Genomic DNA, 23,358 nt, shown 5'->3' on the forward strand with positions numbered 1-23,358 from the left:
ATAAATCCACCGATATTAATGAACAACTTTGCCATAGCGTGCCGCTGATTAATTCATTTTTCAAATCAGACTCAATTTTCAATTGTGTTGCGATATTCAACGTCGATATTATCTGGCGGTGTTATAACGCCGCTCGCGTAAAAAGGACCAGGGCAAAAAGGTGTACTCACTTAGCGTTTGGGCAATCACACAAACAAGCCATTTCACTAATTAAACACTGAAATTCCTTGGACATTATCAAGACTGTTCCATTTGTTCCAGTAAAATTGTTTGAGATATCGTATTTCCGATATTCACACATTTTTGAGAAGTGTAATTACTCCGTCTTGCCGCGGTCTGCCTACCCTGTTAAAAATAGTTTAGGTGAAATTTTTTCCAAAAGAACTATTTTGTATTTTGATGGTTTTGTTTTACAGCTGACTGAGGCTCCTCCGCCAGAGTCCGGGAAAACTCGTAAGTACAATAATTTTTCTTAACTTTTACTTGAAATTTACTCGATTGTGTTCACAATCGCGTATATAGATATCGCATGTCTAATACGCAATATCATGTGAAAATGTAAATCTGAATACTTGACGTGGAGTGAAAAGAAAGTCATGCCTTTCAACTTCCTTTCTACACGTAAATCCAAGGGCATAACGTCTGGCACCATATAAGTTGGAGAGTGAGTAATTCGTGAGATTTTTTCTTACACACCGTAGAATGTTGCCGGGCTTAAGGCAACGACCGGGGGTGAATAATTCCGTTGGCGAAATGGCGGTAAGGATGAAAGTGAGATATTCAACCGCCTTATTTTTGACAAATCAAATCGGTGCTTCTCTCAGTCATATTTCCGAACGATTCGGGTAACCGTTACGTTGACAGTGATAATATTGGGAAAAGGGAAGGGAACGCGTTGCGCGTACGTACCTCTTATATGCGGTACACGTGTATGCGTCATCGCTGATAACTTTGCTCTTTGGATGAAGTTGTAACGCGATGGTTTGAATATTCTCTAATCATCAGCCTGCCAATTACTTTAGAGCTGCTAATTAGAGCGAAATCATAAATTAATTGAAAAACTCATCGCATTTTGAACTACTGTTGTGACCTATTTACCTATCAGAAGATTCGTTAAAGGATACCAGGCAACACGCAAAGTACATTGAATAATTGATCTGACAAAAATTCAATATCGGTATAATTATAGACACCATACAGGCACTATACACTATAAAAAATCAACGATTGAAGCGAGTAGTTCGAAATTGAATCAATTATTGCACGATTCAAAATTCAACTTCATTTTTTATCAATGAAAAATCCATCGACAAAGGTTAAATATTTCTAAATAGAAAATTAGATCATAATTGTGCCAATTGTTTTTGATGTAGAAGAATCGAAAGGCGTTTGAATTGAAATCGCGTAAAGGAAAAACTTATATATCGCGTTCATTTAAAAACAAAATAACGGAGAACGTCGCGTTATATAACTTCAACGGATCATCCGTTGAATGGAATTAATTGTACGTATATTGCATGAAATAAGTTTTAACAATAGCAACAAAAACGAACAAGCTTATACCGCTCACATACTATATTTGTTTATGTCTGATCAATTTCGAAAGTCAGCTAAATCACGACGTGATTGATATTGTGGGGGAAAGAAAAGGAAAGAGAAAGTATCGCATTGGATCGAATCCACATTCTTCAGAATTTCACCCTTTTCATATAACATAATCTATCAACATCACAAAGTATTCGCTGGCATTTCTAACTTTACTTTCGTCATCGGTTAGACGTATACGTATGATTTCGGCCTAGGGCGCAATAACGTACAGCCAAATCCCAAATCCTAATATGTTTGCGATTCCTTGGCGTCAACAACCTCGGGGATGACTGTATCGGTCAGGATTGAGCCGTGGATGACTCACGGTCTTCTCTCTCCACCTCACGTTTGAGATAATTTAATTTACCAGAAACACACGAGTGGGGCTGCAGGCAACCTGCAGCTCCCTCTGCAATAGACGGACACCCACCCTATCAACCAACCAACCAACCAACCAACGATGGTGGGTGATGAAATAGCTCCGAACTGTCGCACGTCCGAATCACCAGCCATTCGCACGCCTCTCAGTTACACCACCCCCACCCCTATTATATATACGTATGCCCCCGGGGCGATCATTAGCTCGGATTCGCACGGTGTGTGTAATAATGCTTTTTTCCGCCACGCGTCTCGGTGTAATTAAATTGGTTATTTTTTCTCTCTTTCTTTCTATTCTTCGAACCTTTTGTTTGTGCAATTTTGATTCTTCTTTTTTTTTTCTTGTTTTCCAATCACCCATAACGATATATCACCGTCAGACAATTAAATATTCGAGTCTAACCACACGGACATCGTACTTTATTCACATTTTTTATTTTTTTTTTGTACCGCTGTACTAATTTTGAAACCCTTTACGCAACATTTGTTGCTATTGTTGATTTATGCATTTTTACTTCTTGTGTGTGTGTGTAACACGATTTGGTGTAACACGTAGGCAAAGAATTATAACAAATTCGATACCATTCGACAAATTTATTTTCAAAAATATGCATATATATATCAGCAATAAGAAAAATGAATCAAGCAATCGTGGCTATTAATTATCGCATAAAGATCCATCGATCCAATTCTACATATATATGTATATATATATATATATATATATATATATAGAATCTCCACCGCAATGCGATATCAGAGAATTTATGTATAAAAGGCGGTGTGTGTGAATTGGGGGGGGGGTCAGAGTTTTCGTGTTGAGCAGGTATAAGAAATTTCTCCTATTAATAGGGGTGACTTACGGAAAAGCTTGGCAAGATTCCATCGGGAGCAAATTAACCGACGTAATAGAATTTAAACTTCATATTTTATATCGGCGTGAAATATTCCGGTGAGTTGATAACGGAATTATTCAACGCCTCGAGGTTATTACGAGACCAGCATAGCCCGACGCCTCCTCCAAACACCCCCTCCATCTTCCGTCCTCTTCGACCAAGGCTGCTGAGAACTTCCGCCACGTAAAGTATGTACGAATGTGGGTTACGCACTTCTTACAATTATTTTTTAACCCGACTCTTCAATCGCGCGTAGTGAAATTCATTCGGCAATTTGGAAATGTTGATGTCGAATGAGAGAGAGAGAGAGTAAAGGATGTAGAGAAAAAGTGGTGGTGTGATTCCAACGTATATATTGAATCCATCGCGGATGTCATATTATATTAAGTTCGTTTTATTAAATTTCTATCAATTTGAAAATCAACATCGTATTATACGAAAGTTACGCGCTTGTAAGATGTGACGCGAAACGGTTGTAGTTATACGAAATTCAAAGTTACACACTGTTTTATAAGGTATTATAACATTAGGTAGTCGGCGCAAGCTGGCCGTTGAACTATTGCATCATGCTGCTGCTGAAATATAACGCGTCAAGGAAAAGGAACGTGAAACTAAGAAACGTGTAGAGGAAAATGAAGGAAGGGCTGCAGGCGTAGATAAACCGGGTGTTTCTGACAGCTTCAACAATAAAACAAACTTGCGTTTCCTATTCTTACACGTATACAGACATCGTGAGTAGATGTACGGATATACGTATATACATACGTCTGTATTACTAGGTATAACCTATGAACACACCCGCGCCATTGTTAGCTTTTGTAACTTATCATATATATTCGCTCGAGGTAATCTCAACGAAATATTCTTGAACAACGTGTTATTATCAGAAATGTTTTTCCTTTATTTCATCACTATAAATCGAAGAAACCACAATCAATCACTTCGCATGTATTTTATATCGGTGATCTAACAAAAGTCTAGGAAACTACAGCAGATTAAAACCCATTTTAAGATGTACTTGTATCTACTACGTATATCACGAAATCGGTGAGATTCAATTTCTTGGACCATCCGCGATTACCTGTTATTGATAAAAAAGAAATTATCAAATCAGACCTGGTTAGTTTTCATTTCATTGAATCAGAATTTATCACGCGAGGACGTCGGTTTGGTCATAACGCAGGCGAAATTCTTTTCACTGGTACAATATCGATTCCCGGCGTCGTAGGTATTCGGGCAAACAGCAGATCGCATATATACAGAGATACATTGGTACGTGCAGCGCATATTCGGTACGCGACGCGATTCGTCAGCTTTTCGGTATTTGTAGGAGGCTGAGATTAGAGTTGTAACAACAATAATAAAAATAAAAATAATAAGAAAAACGGAAGGGAAAAAAGGGCCGGAAGAAGAGAAAATTTGCTGAAAGACGAATATACGAAGAATGGAGAAGAAAAGGGAGAAAGGTAAAACGAGGATAAAAATATGGCAGATTAATATTTCATTCGAGGAAAGGGGGCGGGAAAGGGAATGGAGGGGGAGCTACGCCAATTCCCGTTAAAAACCGTTGCTCTGCCTTGCTCGCGTAACGGGGGCGACGCTGGATGGCGTCGCGACGCTTCGTGACGTTCGTTCGCTTGCCGGCTTGAAAGAGGGTGAATATTACACCGAAGCATCCAGACGGCGAAGTGGATGGAACGGAAAGTTCGGAGACGTCTACTTGCGTAATTCCAGCCTCGCTAACATTCTATTTCGACCCGTTGAAAAGTCCTTTGTTTTATCAACCTGCGACCGCGTGTTCGATGTGCTGTAACTGGTTAGACAATAATATAGCGGTTACATCGTCGCGGCAAGGCGAAGTAATCCTGGAAAAGGGATAATTGAACGAGGAAACAAGGACATCGGCTTTCTTCGATCTCGAATCCGATGGTTAGTTTATAATTCTGTTGCCTCGGCGCCGATGGATTGCAGGCTCGTGTAAGTTGGAAATTTTGTGTACATAGACCGGTATGGTTAGCCAGAAGAGAAGAACACGCTTCGTTTTTCCACCGGATCCTATGTCAACAAAGAGATTACGATTACAACCTGACACTTGGCGACGTATATTTCGAGTTTGATGAATTTTCGATGTATCACTGCGTATGTGTACATCATCCTCGGCAATGGACCGAAATTTTCAACGAAGACAAACAGACCGGAATCGAGGCTTCGGTTATAGAGCCTCGATAGCGGGTCCTTTATCACGCGCTGTGATTTAGTTATAATCGTTGCAAATATTTGGCTTACCTCGCCTCGCCGGCTTCTAGCGTTAAATTAACGCAAAAATCTTGGAACTGGGGGGGGGGTTGAAATTTAATCGAACGAGATGTTCGCGTTTGACGTACGGGAAAACACGAATCCGCGCGTTTTAACGATTATTTTTATATCCTGCAGATTGACCAGAAATTTGGCATATTTTGGCGACGCGTACGCGTTCGTAATTCTAAGATCTCTACAGGTAGGTACGAATACCGACAAATATAACTCTGGGTGTTGTCTTTTACACGCGCTTTGCAATCAGCCGAAAATAGCCGAGAATTTTGTGAATCGTTTCACCGAAATATCGTCTCTGTAACCCCAACGCAGAGCAGAATCCGTACGCACATTGAGTCAGACCGTAATTCGCACACTTGGATTATTCCCACTGGCGGATGATGTTTAAAGAAATTGTCGTTTCTACGGAAAGATACTTCACCTGGATACTGTATCGCTGTGTTACAGTTGCTTTCGAGACAATTCTGAGATAATCATAGAATCATCGTCGCAGTCAGCTTGACGTTTCGTTTCGATTAAGGTAATACGACAGGATGAATTAAAACTTTTGAAAAATTAATTATCGTGAGTTTGTTCCCGGAGTAAAACTTGTTATCGGATTTTCCTTTCTATGTCATATTCAAGTAACCGTGACATTGTTTCAAACCTGCGTCACGAAACATTTTCTTATTCGTGTATATTGTAACGTAATCCAATCCGTCAATAGGCGTGATATTAGAAATTTTTTATCATAATCAGCAGTTGAAAAACGAAGCGAAAAATTCGATTCTATCTCGTCCGTAGGTGGGAATTCCTCTGCGCACAATACATCGACGCCTCTTGATCACGCAATATATGAAGGAAATAAACGCTACGTGATCTAATAATAGGAAATTCTCGCTATTCATCGCTCTCCGCCTCGGTCGACGCGACTCTAACGTGGTTATATAGAAAACCCTATTCCCGGTGCAGCTTGGCACTTTGGCCGCGTCATCGTGTAGTAGTATCGTGACGTCAAGCCCATATCGCGCACGGCATATACCTGTCATATACATTTACGATACGTATAATATATATAAGCCTTGCATTCAAGCTGCGTATGTTATGTAATCTGATGCGAAGAATTTTCCACAATTTTTTTTTCACTCGAGAATTTTAAAATGATTTTATTTCACCTATTATTTAACATGACGTAAAGTGATTCGCTTTGACACCTCGTTAACGCTCGCAGTTCGCAGCCTAGATCCGACGTAAAATTAAAAGATTGCAGCGAAACCGCGTGGCCATTTAGTGAATAATGCGACAGTAAAAAATTGTAATATATTTCTCGATATTGCGAACATTACAAAATTACCGTTATCGACAAAACGCGAAGCGAAGAATATAGAAAAATTATATTTCAATACCATTTTCGGACAAGTTTTTTTGTTTTCCGGTTAGCTGCGAAAGGCGGAAATTTCGTCTGTCTCAATCTACCTCATTCGATAACGATCGGTTACTCAACCAACAATGGTTTTCACAGTTCTGCATACGTTTTACCGCCTCGCTGCACGTCACATCGATTAATGGCGCAATGATATGCCTTATAGACAGCACCGTCGTACCTGCGCGACGATTGAAGGAAGTACGAGCGGCTTGGTCTGATAATAGAATTTCCCGCCATTCATCCCTGTCTATTACATACTCGAACGGGAAGCGACCCTCTCTCACAATTATCCCCGAACCTTTCCCTTTACATGCAAAATTACTTCACAATGCCGCAGACGATGAATGCCGGCGTCTGCTGGAAAATTCATAGGTCTTATTAAACGCGTATTAAATTTCATACGTAAAAAGGGTTGAAGACATTATTTACCCCTGTTATTTTTACTTCTACCTTTTTTTTTTTTTACCTTTTTCGTTTTTTAATGTCGCCATAATATTGGGGTTACAAGTGTTATAACCCTTTAACTCGACCAGGGACAGTATAAATCGAGAGACGACGAAACGTTTCGGTTTGGAAATGAATTCTATAAAATTTCCGGTGAAATTCTGACGTTTGGCGAGTGAACGGAAATAAACCGCGAATAATCGCAGCACAGGGTAAATCATTCCGATCCGTAATAAAAACGCTTCATGTTTCACAGTCGATGTGTTAATGTTATACAATGATCTTCGAGCTCGCAAAGCGCCAGGAACTTTGCGCGGAAAGAAAGATCGGGTGATTAATTTCAAAAAGCTGAGAGATAAAAAATTGTCGATCACCGTACACCGAGATATCGCGCGTCCCTGCAAACGTATCAAGTTATATCGTTATGGATTTCGGCTGGATTTCTCCCGTGGTCGAAGTATTATTTTATAAGGGGCGGAAAGAGTAAGGAGGACGCGGACAGATTCTCGGATGAAAATACCGACCGCGATTGACACTTCGGGAGCAGAAGGGCAAACCCCAACAAATATCCATCCATCCTTTTTCTCACTCTCTTTACCGTCTTGCACTCTCGGATTCTCACCCTCGCTCTAATCCCCCCCCCCCCCTCCCTCGTTTCTTCCTTTTCCCCGCGTAACGGTGGTCGGGTTCACTTCCTGCAGTGTTCCCCCCTAGCTAGCCGACATGGCACCATCCTCTTCCTCTTCCTTCTCCTCCTTCGCCTCCGACTCGTGGCCCCTTTCTCAACCCCTCTACAACCCTAGGATGATGGTTTCCATGGATACGCCGCCACCCCAGAGCTCACCATCTGTACAACCTCTTAGCCGTCTATCTATATGGATATAAAACCGAGGAAAATCCTACCTGTTATTTTGCCCCTGTTGCATTGCGCTGCTGGTTTTTATAAACATTCGCGATTCAAGGCGCTGTCTTTATCTCGCTTCCCAACCTTCGTTTGGTATAAAATTCGCTCCAAAATATTAGAATATTAATTGTAATAGAACGATTTTTCAAATGTTTTCGTATCATTTAGATCTAACCTCTGTGAATTTTCCAACTTTTTCAATCGTATGGTTTCGCAACTCGGAGGGAGGGAGTTATGAAATATTCGAGTCGAAGTGAGCGTTGTATCGCATTGTTAATTTAACATTTATCGCAACAATTACACTGTCAGGAAAGCATTTTATCGAAATGAGAATCAACGGTTGAATCACACTTTGAGACTCGGCAGAGACTGAAAAGTGAAGGAAATGTTCCGGGGTTGTACGGAGAGGTGATGTCGGGTTCTTCGTTTGACTGAGGTACTTGACTCGGTAGATGACGAGTAATTCATTGAATATTAAGCGTTCCAAAGTTTCGGCATAACTTTGGAACGGTGGAGCCGATGAGCGGCACGCGGACGAGCCTCGTAAGGGCGGAAACCCTGCCACGAGCGATTTCAATAATTAATGTCGAGGGAATTGCTTTGCCGAAGCCAGCGCAAACTCCTCTCCTCTCCTCTCCTCTTCTCTCCACCTTCCTCTCATCATGCTCCCTCATTCCTCAGCCTTCGGCGTCACTCTAATTTAATACTCTTCTCCTCGGGCTGAGATTTTTTTTTTGTTTTATTTTTATATCACAAAACTGTCTACTCTTTCTCTCTTTATTCCTCTATCTCATTCTCTCTTTCTCCCGCTCATTACCTCGTGATACTCTCGAATTTGGAAGGATTAAATTTTGTTGGAAGTTTAAATTAAAAATAGCTTCGCGTCACACAACTTGACTGTTAACGAATTAAGCCGTTAGTGATATCGATTCTGGACGTCAATCGACGAATGATCCCTTACTTTTTATACGAGGAAAAAGGATTTATGCACTAGGAGAAGAATTCTTTTGAACAAACAATATTATAGTTTAAAGTGCAAAGAGCGGTTTATATGTATCCTAATTAAATTAACCCTCGATAATCCCGTCAGATTTTACACCTGGAGGTTTGTTTTAGATACCGAACCGCATTTTTCTCTATTAAATTATGAAACGTATTCGAATCGTTATCACTCAGATCTTTAGTTACAAGAAATTCTGGTCAACTATATCTTGACCACATTTGTAAAGATATAAGTTCGTGCCGTCGAAGAAGAGTGGTCGATAGAAATAATAATGCTTTCTACGCTCCCGCGATTAAATTACTGGGTTGATTAGTGTAATTAAAGGCAAGTTGATTTTTTGTATATGAATTATCTCTGTAGCTCGTTAGCTGTTTTTGTGCGTATTGAAAATATGACCCTAGGTTTAGAAGAAGATAAAATTTAAATCTTTTATTCGAACCTTCGGAACTCGTCGATTTTAATTTTCATTCATTCTTACTTTCTCTCATTTTTATTTCCCACGAAAATGAATATCCTTTCGATTTTTCAAACTGTTAACGGTGTAGCGCGTTCAAATATTGTTCAATCCTGCATGGAACGATTTTACAAAAGCCCTTCTCTCGATACTCGATCAAATCGTCGTTTTACACGCCCTGTGATAACAATTCCTGCAAGAATCAATTACTCGGCACGAGTAGAAGTTTGTTTGCCAACGTTATTGAACCACTTATCGCAACCCAACCCTTCAACCCGTTGAAATCCCAGTTTTTCATCTTTCCGTTTCGCAAAAAAAAAAAAAATTGACGAAGCCAACAAAGAAAAGACGTAATAAATAATATTGTTAGTACCGCAAATTCAACAAATCCTTATCGCTGAAACGCATGAGTATCTTCAGTATAATCGCAGATCCTCTATAACCGCGACAAAAGAATATGAAATTAGTCTACAAAATGTTTGGGGCTTGAAAGTTTCCTCATTTTGCACGAAATGCGATATCCGCGTTGAAATGTATATTTCACTACAAGTAAAACGCGGGAGAAGAGAAGTTCTTATCGAGCGTCGCTTTCCTGTATCATTATATGGGTATGCATACATGCACGGCGGAGGGGGAGGGGTACTAAGCACCGGCGATGTCGTGGCATTTGCTCGTTGTGTTTAATTAGCAAAGTGGCCGTTAATTAACGGCGAGGGAGTCACGGCGGTCCGCGGTGAACGAGCAGGCAGCAGCAGCACACCCGTTCTTCTTCCTTTCCTCTGGAGGCCTAGCCGTTCCGGTCCCAACAACAACGCGTGCGAGACTTGCAGCGAGGGTGTGCGTCACCTAAGGCACTGATAATTACGACCTCCGCAGGCAAATAATCGCGCCAACACGCGAGCGATTAACTCTTCGCCGAATTACCGAAACAGGCCCAAAATATGATTGTTATACGTATACGCGTGAAAGTTGATTTCCCCCGTACTTTCATTTAATAACGGCTGGACGCGACAAGTCTAATTTGCTTTTCTTGCGACAAGAAAACTTGCTCGTTGTTTAACCACTTGTCTTTTATTTTTTTTTTCTTATCATTATCTTAATCTGTTGTTCCCGCGTTAGAAAGCAAATCACGGTTTAGTCGTATTTTCTGTGGGTTTGTAAATATGATATAAATACAATGTTTTTTCTACACCCCCCCTTTTTTTTGATTGTTACCGTAAAAATATACATACATCCGAAGTTGGTAGAAACGCTACCGCATTTTTTTTTTTTACATTTCTTTTTCAACTTCTCTCTATCATGATTAGCTGATATAATATTGCAAAGCATTTTATTCTGGTAAATATATTTTACCTATTTGGCGAGACCATCTGAGTTAAAATTGCATAACCTCCTCCCATCCGTGAGGTAAAAAGGTATCCTGCACCATTGGACGAACAGCCGTATTCAATATACCTATGATCGTCTGATCCTCTTTGGCAATTAAGCTAAAAGCCCTGCTGCTGTTAATGCCGTTGCGTCAAACGGGCGAGAATTGGTTGTACGACGTGCCAATTAAATCCTCCTCTCGCTGCTGAAACAACACTAACTATAGAACGGTGAATATATAGTATTATCGATATTCCATGCGATCGTTGTATTGTAAACATAATAATAATCGAACATCAGCACACGACTCTTCTTTTGTCTGTAAAAAGTGTGAAGAAGGAAAGTCAAATACCATCTTTGGAGAACCGCCGCGGAAATAACGTTACACACGTTAGCGGTAGTAAAAATGTAGGAAGACCAAATGGATGCATAGAAGAGTTGCAATATCGAATTTTCGGATACGGAGAAATTTGTGTCATAGATTTTCAAACCAGAGAAGGTATGAAGTGTAGAAAAGTTGTAATGTAGAATGGTAAAGTAAGTACAGCAAACTGAAGTAGTTATAGAAACATCAGAATTTTGGTTTTCGACATTTTCCTACCTTTCTACATTTTGCAATTCTATACATAGCATAGACTTTCGCGTTTTCAAACAGTCGATGTAGCAACCCTTCTGTTTCCTACACAATCTACACATTTTTACCCCCAACCCGATCTATCCTACCAAATGTGCGGAAAAATGATGGTTGAAAACGGTAAGTTTGGATCGAAAAGATACAACGACGTGACCCACAAATCGTTTTCCGTCTATGTTCGATACTAATATACATAACTGACCATCCCTATGCTGCAGCCCGTTTGCCCCGCGTTAACCAACCCGTGTGATAATAGTCAATTTTCCTAATAACCGGACTTGAGGCTTTGCCGGAGTGCAAAACAGGGCTAAGGGCGTGAGGAGGGGAGGCAGGCTCCGATACGACGGTGCGGAAACTCCGTAGGAGTTCCGTCTCTTGTTAAGCGCACCCTTTTCGTTTTGTATGCATCAGATAGCCTCGTCCTCTCCCTCTTCCCTCTTCCCTCTTCCCTTCCTCTCTCCAACCCCCCGTCCCCCCGTGACCCCGTATCCTCCCTTCGTTCCCCACCCTCGCCTCGTTCAATGTTGGCTTCGCGGGCGCTCCGTTTGCGATAAATAACCAGCAGGAGAGCCTCGAGGTGGAGGTGAAGGTGGAGGTGGAGGTGGAGGAGGTTGCGAAAAGGCTGGGAGGGGGGGGGGGGGCCGCTGGCGGAGAGGGTCGATATCAAACTCACTCCTCCGCTGCGACTAGTTCCGCACCCGGTTCCCTTCTTCCTCGTTTCCCCGTCTCTCTTCCTCTTCCACCTTCTCTCCTTCGTCTCGGTTTCCCTTGCCTCTTCTCTCCTTTCCTTTCCTTTTCTCTCCTTCTCGTCCTTCCTCTTCCCGTTCCCCTTGCTCCTCGCCGTGCTGCTGTCAAGCACATAACCTCGCCCGCGGAGTTACTTAACGCGATTAAACCCGCCCTCCTCCTTCGCCAGGCGATCAGGGGAGGAAACGCGCGTGTGCTTTTTGCCCTACGGAGTTGAAAGTGAGGAGCCAGCGCGGAACGATTTGATCGGTTTTCGAAAGCTGGCAAGGGGGGGGGGGGGCTTAAAAACCTCGCGACAATCTTTTGTTTTCTTATATAATACAATTCGCGCCATTTACCCCGAGGAGCGTATTTAGCGATTGTGTAATTAATCGATACCCCTGCAAGTACGCGTTATGTTTTTACGCTGCGAAGAAAATCTTTTACGCGCCTTAATTACATTGTATTATCGAGCATTAGGGCGACAGGATTGATAGCCGTTGTCAAATTAGCATACGAATTGTATCCTCGACAACCCTTAATGATATTTTTTGGTAATTGTATAATATGTGTTTATCATACGTAGGATATGTAATACATCGTGTGTTATATTATCTACTTTGATGCCAGGATGTTAATCACTTCGCTCAGTGTACTATAGGTATATGGAAAGGGAAGGGTGAAAGAGATGCCTCCGGTTGTTGTGAGAAATGAATCCAACGACCTTGAACTTGCTGTGGGTTAAATTTAACTTTATTACCCTAGGGATGCGGTGAACAGACATTCGGTTCAAACCGGATAAGCAATCAAATCACCTATCGCGTTGAAAAAATCAGAACTGGGATAAATTTCATTCGACGCACTGGGGCGAGGAGAAAGTTAACGATGAATCAACGGTGTCCCCGATATGTTTGCTGAAATTAATAAAAAAGAAGTTCAACAATAAAAATTGACTTCCATTTTGTGTATTATTACTCTGTTGTAATTGGTGGAGTCCGGAGAGATCTTGACGAAATCCATGGAAATTGACAGGGAAAATTTCCGTAATACGTATCGTCAAATTTCAAATTCAGATTGTAGTGTAAGGTTCACGTGCGATCTCAGGATTTGGTTGTAATCTGATAAATGGATGCCGAAAAAGGCATCGAATCGACCGAATTTTTGCAACAATCATAATTAAATTTGCGAAAAAGAAATGCCATACAATTTTTTTGACAAATGATTTAAACGCAATTACGAACACCGTTCAATAAGTTTAATATTGCAATATCGAGCTCCCTGATTCTACACGATATTTAATTGATGAAATCAAACGGTGCCCAGTAGATGACACAAACGGGTACCATACGTATAGCTCTAAGGATAATAACGAGGTCATTCCGGTTCCACACGCAGCCAACCGCCCGCCTCGTCCCGCTTTCACGGAAAATGATCAATAATTGTACAGCCAATTAAAATCGGGCGTAATTCTCTCCCTGGCTCAAAATCTGACGGACAGACTGGTTACGTGACTCTGCCATGTGCAACAGATAAACCTTGAACACATAGTTGCTCCCCGCTTCTCTACCGCTCGTCAATTATAATCCTTTACCTCGCGTTTTCACAAGTTTTTCATACATACATACATGCATAGACACTGCGCACTTTTGAAACGTACGGCCGACAGGGATCGTTTTTTATTGCACACAGTCGCGAAAAAGGACGAAAGAAGAACAATTCAAACGGATAGAAATACAGTGATTTTCTTTCAGTTTTTCATTTTCTACCAATACGCCGTTTAACTCTGGCATATGTATGTTTAATGAAAACATTATAGCATCAAAAATTCCGTGGTCAATTGTCATTAGTTATCAAGTTCGATGATTACATATTATTTGAGTTGGAGGAATTTTTTCTTTCTCTGAAACACGGTTCGCAGTGATTTCAACGAGATGTGTATAATTTTGTAAATATTTCGGAAGATTTAGAAAAATTTAATTCATCAGGGTATCAATCTTATTAAAAATCTCTTTAGGACTAATACGTATTTCTTTTCGGGGATTAAAAAAAAAAAAAAAAAAGTAATACAAAAATCAAGAAAAATTCGAAAACAATGAACATATATTTTACCACCATCGGCTGAAATTATGCTTTACTCTGCATGACGTTGAATTACACTTTTGTAATAAAAATAATAAAATATCGTTGCAGTCTGAAAAATTCATAGAATTTCAATAATAATTTCTTGATAATAATTTCGTCACGCTTAACAAGACTTATACACCTTTCCCTACATGAATACGTGCCTCTAAAAAAATGGTCAGGATAGAATTCAACCCCCTCGAGTAACGTGCTCGAAATAGCCGTCAGTGAGATTCCAGATGACGGAAAGCGCGAGAGCTTCTAAGAAAAGGTTACAAGATTCGATCGTTTCGTTTTCAAGCTAGCTAAATTGCGTTGTAATCCTTCTCCGTATTTGACCAACTTTTATATCACGTACCTAGGTATACATAGATTTTTGTACGCGTATAGGTTGCTTTGCTGCCCCGAGTTCGCCGCGACGTAGGTATCGTATACGTAACACACGTACGTATGCACACGCACACACACACACACACACACACACACACACACACACACACACATATATATATATAATATAGTATGTCGTGCACTTACTTTGCCCAGTTCGCAAATTTCCACGACGGCGGCGACGGTTCGACGTGTTTATTCGCCCGTTTCAGCCCCCGCCCCCCACCCTCACTTCTTGCAAAATACAATCGCACGAGCGCACGCTCACGTGTGTGTATCCCCCTCGAGCTGGCTCACGTACGGAGTAATGCCCGGAGAGGTCATCGACTTCCTCGGTACCAACCGACCGCCGCGACGACGATATCGCCGTCGAACTGTGCCGATCCGTCGCTGCATGGTATGGTTATCGATACGACGTGTGTGCGTGGCAGTGGGCATAGGTGAGATTGATTGAATAGCGCTAAACGGGCCGTTTCTTGTCGTTTTGGTAATATCGTCAACTCATGCCTATTTGGACGTGGGCGAGTGCGAGAACGGAGAGAAATTGCGACAAAAGATATTCGTTTCAATAGCCACTCGACAATTTGAATCCCTCTTTGAGTGAGTCGAGTTTCGTTTAAATTTAATTACAGGGAAATATTTTTGTTCTTTTATATTCAGTAAGAAGAATAGTCCTATCGCGAGGAGCGTGGCAATTAATATTTCGTTGGGAACCGAACGTTGTTTTTTTTTTTTTCTCCTTCGATTACAGGCGTTGGAATAGAAAAGAAAAAAGTTTTTTTTTTTTTAACAGTTATTGACAGGTGAAGTCGCGCTGAAAGTTTGCGAATCAAGGTATACGTAATATTTTTCAACACGGGCTAAAACGAAAAGATTAACGCTTCAAAGAACGAACGTGAGAAATACAAATTGACCTTACCGTTGTTACGCATACGGTGAATTATGGACACTTATAAACAACTCGGAAGAAAATACTCAGTAACGTCTTAATTCCATTTTATGTTGGTTTGGCTAGAAAAATTGTGTAATTGGACATTTAGAATCATCATCATTTGCCCGAAGAATAGAGATACGCGCCAAGAGACTGCTATTGTTTCGGGAAAATTGTAAAATTATTATTTTCGTGTAAAATAAAGTACATTATCTATATTTTTATCGTTTTTCTAAGTCTTCCAAGTGTTTCGCCATTGTAATTGTCTATCGTGATGTATCCGACTTTAAAATTTTATCAAATTTTTGCTGAATTATTTCACTGAAAAAAACGAATGACTTATTTTTTGTTATTCATATTAGGAACTGCACGAATCTGCATATCTGTAATTGCAAATTGTAAATTAGCAGGTCAGAGATCCGTTGAATCTGTAGCCTTGGTTTGGACCGGCTACACGGGCGGTGCAATTTTCAAAATACATTCACGTATGTACACTTTGCACGTACGTTTCATCGTTATGCAAAATACCACCTCCCCCCAGAGTTGCACGTCGGCCCATCAATTTCAAGTCTGTGCAATACCGTGATTGTACGTACTTTACCGGCAGACGTAGATATACGTATTACGATAGAGAAAGCATCGCAAACATGCCAACGAACTCGTGTGTGTATGCGATCTGGACACTTGCACTAAATATAAATCGTGGAAAATACGAGGCTTTTACCGGAGTGGTGGGAATACGTACGCGCGCAATACCAACGTACTTTGTGTCACGGTTTCCACCTTGATTGAGAGAGCGCAATTTATCTCAACCCGCCTATGAACGAATAGCAAGAAGCGACTCTCCGCACCAGCAAAGGTGTTTCTCTCGAACATTTGGTAATTTTTTTTTTTGATAGTTTCTATACTTTTTATTTTTCCCGGTGTTTTCGCATTTCTGCAGTGCTTCAACGATCAGAGAACAGCTGATCTCGCATCGGGTACGCTATTAATTGACTTTGTGTCCGATATTGATTAGATTCAAACTATTTTATACATTTGTTTTTTATTTTCATTCGTTAGCTTCGCAGTGTCCGATGTGATCTTCTGATTACAATCGATAATTGCAACGTCCGAGTGCATCAAATATAATAACCAGAACATCAAAGAGAGCGACTATTGTTGATTTTTGTTTTTCCGCACACTCTCGCCTCAGCTGAGGGAGTTCTTTCTCATCGTCGGTGAAAAACAGCGATTTTCGCGAGATTGCAGCGCGCCGGAAAAACTGTGATTAACGGGGAGAAAAAAAATCGCGTTCTCGTTGTGCAAGGCAGTAACCCGGTCAACGGATACTAACCACTGGTGAGCCTCTCCTTGGGGACGGATTTGCTGGGATTAACCAATTGGTTATGCGGGCTCGATGCTTCGGTGGTGCCCTATAGCTACCATTTAATCTCTCTTTGTCTTTCTATCTTTCTCTCGATTTGCAACAAGTTCATCTGTGTACACTTAACGTGTTGAATGAATAACATCCCGTAACGGGGTATAAAATTCTTGAGCTGATGGAATCGTTTTCCACTAAGTCGTACGTTACAATTGACATTCTACTGAATTTTTTTTTTTTTGCAATTCGTATTTTTTATGACGCTTTCACGGTTCGGCAAAAAATGCTCGATATGCGATTTGAACGTGAAGAGGAAAATTTGACGATCGTTTTTATCGCAAAATAATGATTCGAAACTTTTTTACATTCCAGCGAGATGGATAGCCAGCTTGATGTTTACAGATATTGTTAAATCATGAAGGTGCGCACCGTCTTTATAGTGTACGTAGGGATTTTGCAGCGTCTTGTCTGGAGAAAAAACGGACGTAAAGGGAAACCCTTCGCAGGAATTTACTGCCGAACCTTGCACGCTCGCTCCTACGGTCGTAGAAGTGATCGTCTTAAATCGTCGGTAGCCGTAGCTAACCTCTTGAATAAAGTATGCTCTTTCTTAGCTGGGAAGATGTACGTTACACTTGCGCACACACACACACGCGCTCATACGGATGTAAACGAGAAAACTCGAAGCCGAAGTATGCGGTGTGGGTTGCTTCCGGATCTTCTCCACTCTGAGAAAGGGAACGAACGATATAATAACCGCAGTAAAACTCGTGCTAGAAAGCGAACCGATAAATTGGAAGGAAGGTAGGTACTGTGAGACAAACTCGTTCCGTCTCTAGTAATCCGCATTCGTTGAGATATCTTGTCACATTCCTGCTTACATACAGGAAGGACTACTGCGTGGATATTGTTCGCAACCTTTGTCTCATAAAATTTTCACCAAATATTTATTTCGTCGAAGTCTCAGAGGTTGAAGAAAAGTGTAGAATCCTGGATACGCTTCGGAGAAGATGTTTGGTTTCGGGATAAAGTAATTTTATGCACAGCGAAAGTTTCAGTTGAGAAGAAAAATTGGTGGGTGAATACGAATAGTGAGAGAGATAGATAGATAGATAGAACATGTTTTTATTATACTAGGATAAATATCCGTGGGTACAAACAGTGATTCATTGTGAGAGATCAGGTTTACTTATAATTAACTTAAATTTAGTTTGTGGCAATTATTTATTTATATTTCTGTATAGACGAGTGTAGTGTAGAAAGAGAGAGGGAGATAGATAGTGGAGGGTTATGCAGATAAGGCGAATGAATAAACGAATAAAGGGGACTGACACAGGAATAATTGCAGATCGGTTTCTCGTAGGAGTAGATCCCGAATGACGTTTGGAGGGATGCTTTGTACCTGGCGTCGTAAGTTAATTAAGACCTCCTACGGCAGCTAATTGCATTTGCCTGAGTCTCTCACTCGTTGACTAGAATATGCGAGTTTCATCGGCGGAATGGTAGGATGAGGATGTGGAAGTGAAGGTGGAGGTGGAGGTGGAGGTGGAGGTGGAGGTGGAGGTGGAGGAGAAGGTGGACGGGGATCCTTCCTTATTACAGACATGGTTAATTAATCGCGTCCGTCTGCAGGGATCTCCTTCCGATAATTGATGCAATCAATCATGGGCCTCTGACGTTACGGCATGGTAACCTGCTTCACGATTTTTTTTTTCAAGAATTTTTCATCCCGTCAGTATGTGTAGCAAGTTTTCAAGCAATTCGCTGGAACGCCTGTAGAGGTACACTGGATTGGCAAAAAGCGCGATTAGTCTTTCGAAAGTTGTACGGAAATTGCCGTTTTCATCAACAAAATTACTCGAGTTCACAACCTGTTCAAGGTTATTGTAATAAACGACATTGGAATGACTATGTCGAAGCGGACGAAAACAAATCTGTGCACGAAAAAAGACTAACGATGAACGAGCCTTTTTCTCGTTCCTATGCAGATATCTAAAGAGGATGGAAAAACGAATGTTCTTCGTAATATCTTTGGCAAATTTGCACATCTAGAAACATCCGATCGACTTCGGTGTTTATCGGAGTTGAAAGGAAAAAAAAAAAGTTGAACCCGTCTTGCTGCAACTCTGGCTTTAAAAAGCAATAAAAATTTTGCACGTACAGACAGACAATAAAGTATGTATTTCAATCCGGCAAGGAGAGATGTTTCAAGTTGAGCAAGGTCGTAGTCGTCAGTCGTCGACGATGTATCCCCCCCCCTCCTCTCATGTTTTCCAGTCCATCACCCGCACCTTGTCTACATATACATACACGCACGTAAGCAAATTCGCTTTCGCGCATGTTTGCCCGACACAGAAGAACCTCTTGCGTCACTCCAAACTCACTAGGTGATGACGTCGCGTATCTTTCCACGTACCCAGGTCAGTTCGTCCTCGCTCTCTATATTCCAAGCTTCTTCTGCGCGAGCCGCGTATCTCTTAGGATAAATGATAGTCGCGTGCAAGCGCGCGCATCACGATTGTGCGCCGGTGTTTATAGATGTATTAGTAAACTCCCGAGGGAATTTTTCATTCATTTTTACCCGTCTGGTATTTTGTCACAGTCATCGCCAACGGGCCTTGAATAAATACGAATGCGGAGTGCGAGAAGCGAGCGACGGGAAGAAGAGGTGGAGCAGAAAATAACGATGACTGTGGTAGCGAAATGCTTTGTTACTTTGATGTACCCGGCATCGTATACTCGGCTTATTACAGAGCACACAAAGGCTTTTTACTTAGTTTCTTAACGCAGATAGTTGATTCAACCGCAACTCCGATGGCGAAAAAAAAAAAAACGAAGAAAATACCTCACATTCTCATCTATTGCCGATGTAATTTTTTACTCCAAAAATTATTTCACACGAGCTCTTTCGAGTTTGATCGAGTCACCGAAGCGCGGAAGAATCCTCCGTCGGTGGTTAAAATTTACCCAGCTTTCAACGATCTAAAGATTTACAAACTGTGGAGGAGTATTGAGCCTGATTGGATTAGTTTTCGCGCAATCTAAGTACGTACCAAGTTTCCGACCATACGCGGGATAGACCTTTGATCGATTCGGTTTGTTTGAAACTCGCTTAGCTTCGCACGTTCCTGCATTTTACGCAGTTGCAACGGTCTTATCGTTACGAGGCACGGAAAAGCTTTAGTTATTAAAGCAAAATAAATTCAATGAATTGATTAACCTTTGATCTGTTTTCTTCTCCGCATTAATTTGCACAGGTGTGGAATGAGATCAGCGAGTCACCACCTTCGGCACAATTGTATACGTTGCTTCGAAATCCGGTTGCACGCCACGTTATGTGCAGGTTTTAAAGATAACAATAAAGCATGAAACGAGCTTGTGCAGCACGGCTAGCCCGGAATTATTATCCAGGTTAACCCGGGCAAAGTTACCTTCGGCTATAAGGTCGGGTTAACAAGTACAAGGTGATATATGCATAGCGGTAGCCTCTGGCGGTGGCAAATTGGGTTGCAAAGCTCACCTTTATGTAATATGAAAAATAGGGAGGAAAAGACACTTTCTCTCTCTCTCTCTCTCCCCCTCTTTCACCCATTTTTTTTTTTTCTTGCACGCGTGCAAAACATTATCAAAATTGACAATCCGCACGCGGCTCAGTGTCGTCGAAAGATTTTCATCTACTTTTACCGAAAACGCTGCGTGATTCAAGACTTGAGATTCCATCTATTATATTATATACCTACACGTGCAGGTGTCTTTCCTGTCCGCAGACGCTCGCTCAAGGCGAGTTGATATTATGCGATCGGGAAACAGTTGTTCCAATGGTAGACACAGCTGTCGGTTCTTGGATCGAGTGGTCTGGACAACCGTAAGATCAGACGCGAGTCGAGCCGTTACTGTAGTTGGTCAGCAGTGCTGAAAAAATATCGAGCAAATCTTTTCTCGTCCTCCTATATCTTACTAACTTCAGTACGTTCCGAATCGCGATTCGATCAACCATGAAGTCGGTTCAAACTCGACTCTTCTTCCTCCTGATTAGCTTAGCAAATTCGATTCGAGACAGACGGCTATAGTCTCTCGAAAATTGTTCAAATCTATAATCACACGAATTATATTACACCAGGCGTCAGTCGGTATAATAATTTATTACACTTGAGTAACTTGCCGTTAACGCGACTAGCCGGGTTCTATTATTGCCATCGATAATTGCCAATTGCCATCACGCGAGGTGAGGTAGCTGGTTACTCGTTGTCGGTAAATTTCGTTCCCACAACTCGAGATGCTGACGGTGTAACAACCTTCCAATGACGCTATACCGCCAAGGACCTTCATTGCGCTGCTGCACACTGAATATTCCTTCATGAGGTAGCGTACACTTCCATTCCTCGGTACAACATACTCACAGAGTGACGGTACAGTCCGGTACGACAAAGTCTCCATTATCAAATCGATATCAGACTCTCTTTCTCTCTCTCTGACGTTCCGGCGCTCCTTGCCTTCGTGGGTACACCTGTCGGATGCTATAATTGCGGAATGCAAGGTGTTTCGTACCGGTTCCGAGCTATCGCTCATTAATAACAACGACGTTATAACGCCGCAGTGTCTTTCGGTCTTTCACGCTTTTCGCCGTCGTTCGCAACTCTGGCTCGGGGAAAGACGACGATGCTAGGTGGACGCTGGTTCGACCAGATCTTAACACGAAACAGGTGCTGTGCTCACGGTTCCTCGCACGCTTGCCTTCTGCCCATTGGCGCGTGCCCGTATTACACACACGCGCGTTCACCGGGATGAGAGATGAGGCGCGTGCCCGAACCCGTGCCCACGGCTATGAGGACGATGCTAATAACACGGGACAAGGATAATTACACCGCGAAGCCCACGGCTCGGTGTTCCTTCGCCTTGGCGCGCCCGGATTGTGTCCCTCGCTTTCTATATGGATTACCAATTAGCATCTTGTACCTTGACGACGACGACGACGAGGAGGAGGAGAAGGAGGAGGAGGAGGAGGAGGAGGAGGAGCTGGTAGAGGGATCGACGTCGCCCGTAAGATCGTAACCGATTGACCCGAAAGCGCGGAGTATTATGGGCCGCGGATTACCGATCTTCGATTCGTAAACTCTGCACGGCGACGATTGCCGATGATCAGAAACGTTGCCGACGTAATCGATCACGATGAAAGAAGACTGCTGCCTTGTTGACCGTTTGTCGCTGCGCTCCGGTGCGGGATGCCACCTTACCTACCGAGTGATAGAGCGTTGCGGTGTTCCAACCGATCTTTTTACTACGAGCTTCCGTCACTCTTGCGTCATATTTTGCCGTTATCTCGTTCCGGTCTTTCCTCTTGTCTACCCCTCGACATTTAACGACGATGCGTTTCTCTGGGAGCTGCTGCGGGCTTTGCCTAAATAAACTGTAACGTAACAGCCAGGGTATTTTCATTCTCTTCCGGCCTATAACGATTTTTTTTTTTTTTACCCTACACTGGATGCCTCGGCGCCGCGCTGATAGGCGTGAACACGGCTCGTTTTCATCTGTGCTGCGTTCTGGTTACGATAAACTTATCTTAATATGTGGCACATTGTTTCGTGACCTGTTGAATTTTCGACGAAATCGAAAGTCCACCGTTTCCCGCCGAGCAAACCAGTCCCACAACATTGGAATGTATGGAGCTGAGAGTGTTGGGTTTCATTTCGTTAAATTATTCAACTCTGTATCTGTATCACATTCGACGGAAAATACTTTATCTCTTTGCCAAGTGACTGATCCCTGGTGTAACTTTGATACATTTATATATATTTTTTTTTATTCCTCATTTCGTTGCAGCTCGTAATTTTTATTCTTTTGAGCGCAAAACGTTGAGCAGGAAATTCGAAAAAAAACTACGAAGGATTCTACCCACACATACCAAATATCGGTAATTGCTTATTATATACACGTTGTGTCAAAACGCGCGTATTAAAATGAGTCAAGGATCTCGAATTGCTGTGGAAAATTCATATCCATGGGATGGAAAGAATGTCCAGGAAAATAGAGGAAATTATGACGTGTTAAAATCGATATAATCTGTGAGACGAATTCAACAACCGTTTTCTTACGACTCAACAATCTGTGTCCGATAAGAAAAGACACTGCAAGGGAGTTTGAACGAACATCGAACCGATGTTTACTAGGTACACCGAAAGGAAACCGGTAATTATATACGATGTCGAATGAAACGAAGACGAAGCACGTACAATCTACCGGCCACACTTCTCGAAGAGTCTTCCGCACTTTCACACGATGCGGTGATGGAAGTAAAAGAAAAAAGAAAAAAAGAAAAAAAAAAGAAAAAGAGTCAATACCGTAAATTCGATTTCAAGCGTACACTTGAACATGATATTTCGTAATAGTTGTGTGAACGGCGGGTAACTATAGCCCGGGTGTGTGTACAATGGTGTACGGTGC

General features: G+C 41.8%; 1 protein-coding gene across 9 annotated transcripts in view; it reads left to right on the plus strand.

Moving 5' to 3' along the window:
* lilli (AF4/FMR2 family member lilliputian) overlaps positions 1 to 23,358 on the plus strand; it is a 203,226-nt gene that overhangs the window by 152,456 nt on the left and 27,412 nt on the right. For all 9 annotated transcript variants that reach the window (XM_046632594.2, XM_069136832.1, XM_046632599.2 and 6 more), the window contains one exon: positions 417 to 453. In XM_046632594.2, the coding sequence (XP_046488550.1) occupies positions 417 to 453 (37 nt within the window). The remainder of the gene's footprint in view (positions 1 to 416; positions 454 to 23,358) is intronic.

This window comes from Neodiprion pinetum, chromosome 6 (genome assembly GCF_021155775.2).
Source record: "Neodiprion pinetum isolate iyNeoPine1 chromosome 6, iyNeoPine1.2, whole genome shotgun sequence".
In the NCBI taxonomy this organism is placed as follows: Eukaryota; Metazoa; Arthropoda; class Insecta; order Hymenoptera; family Diprionidae; genus Neodiprion; species Neodiprion pinetum.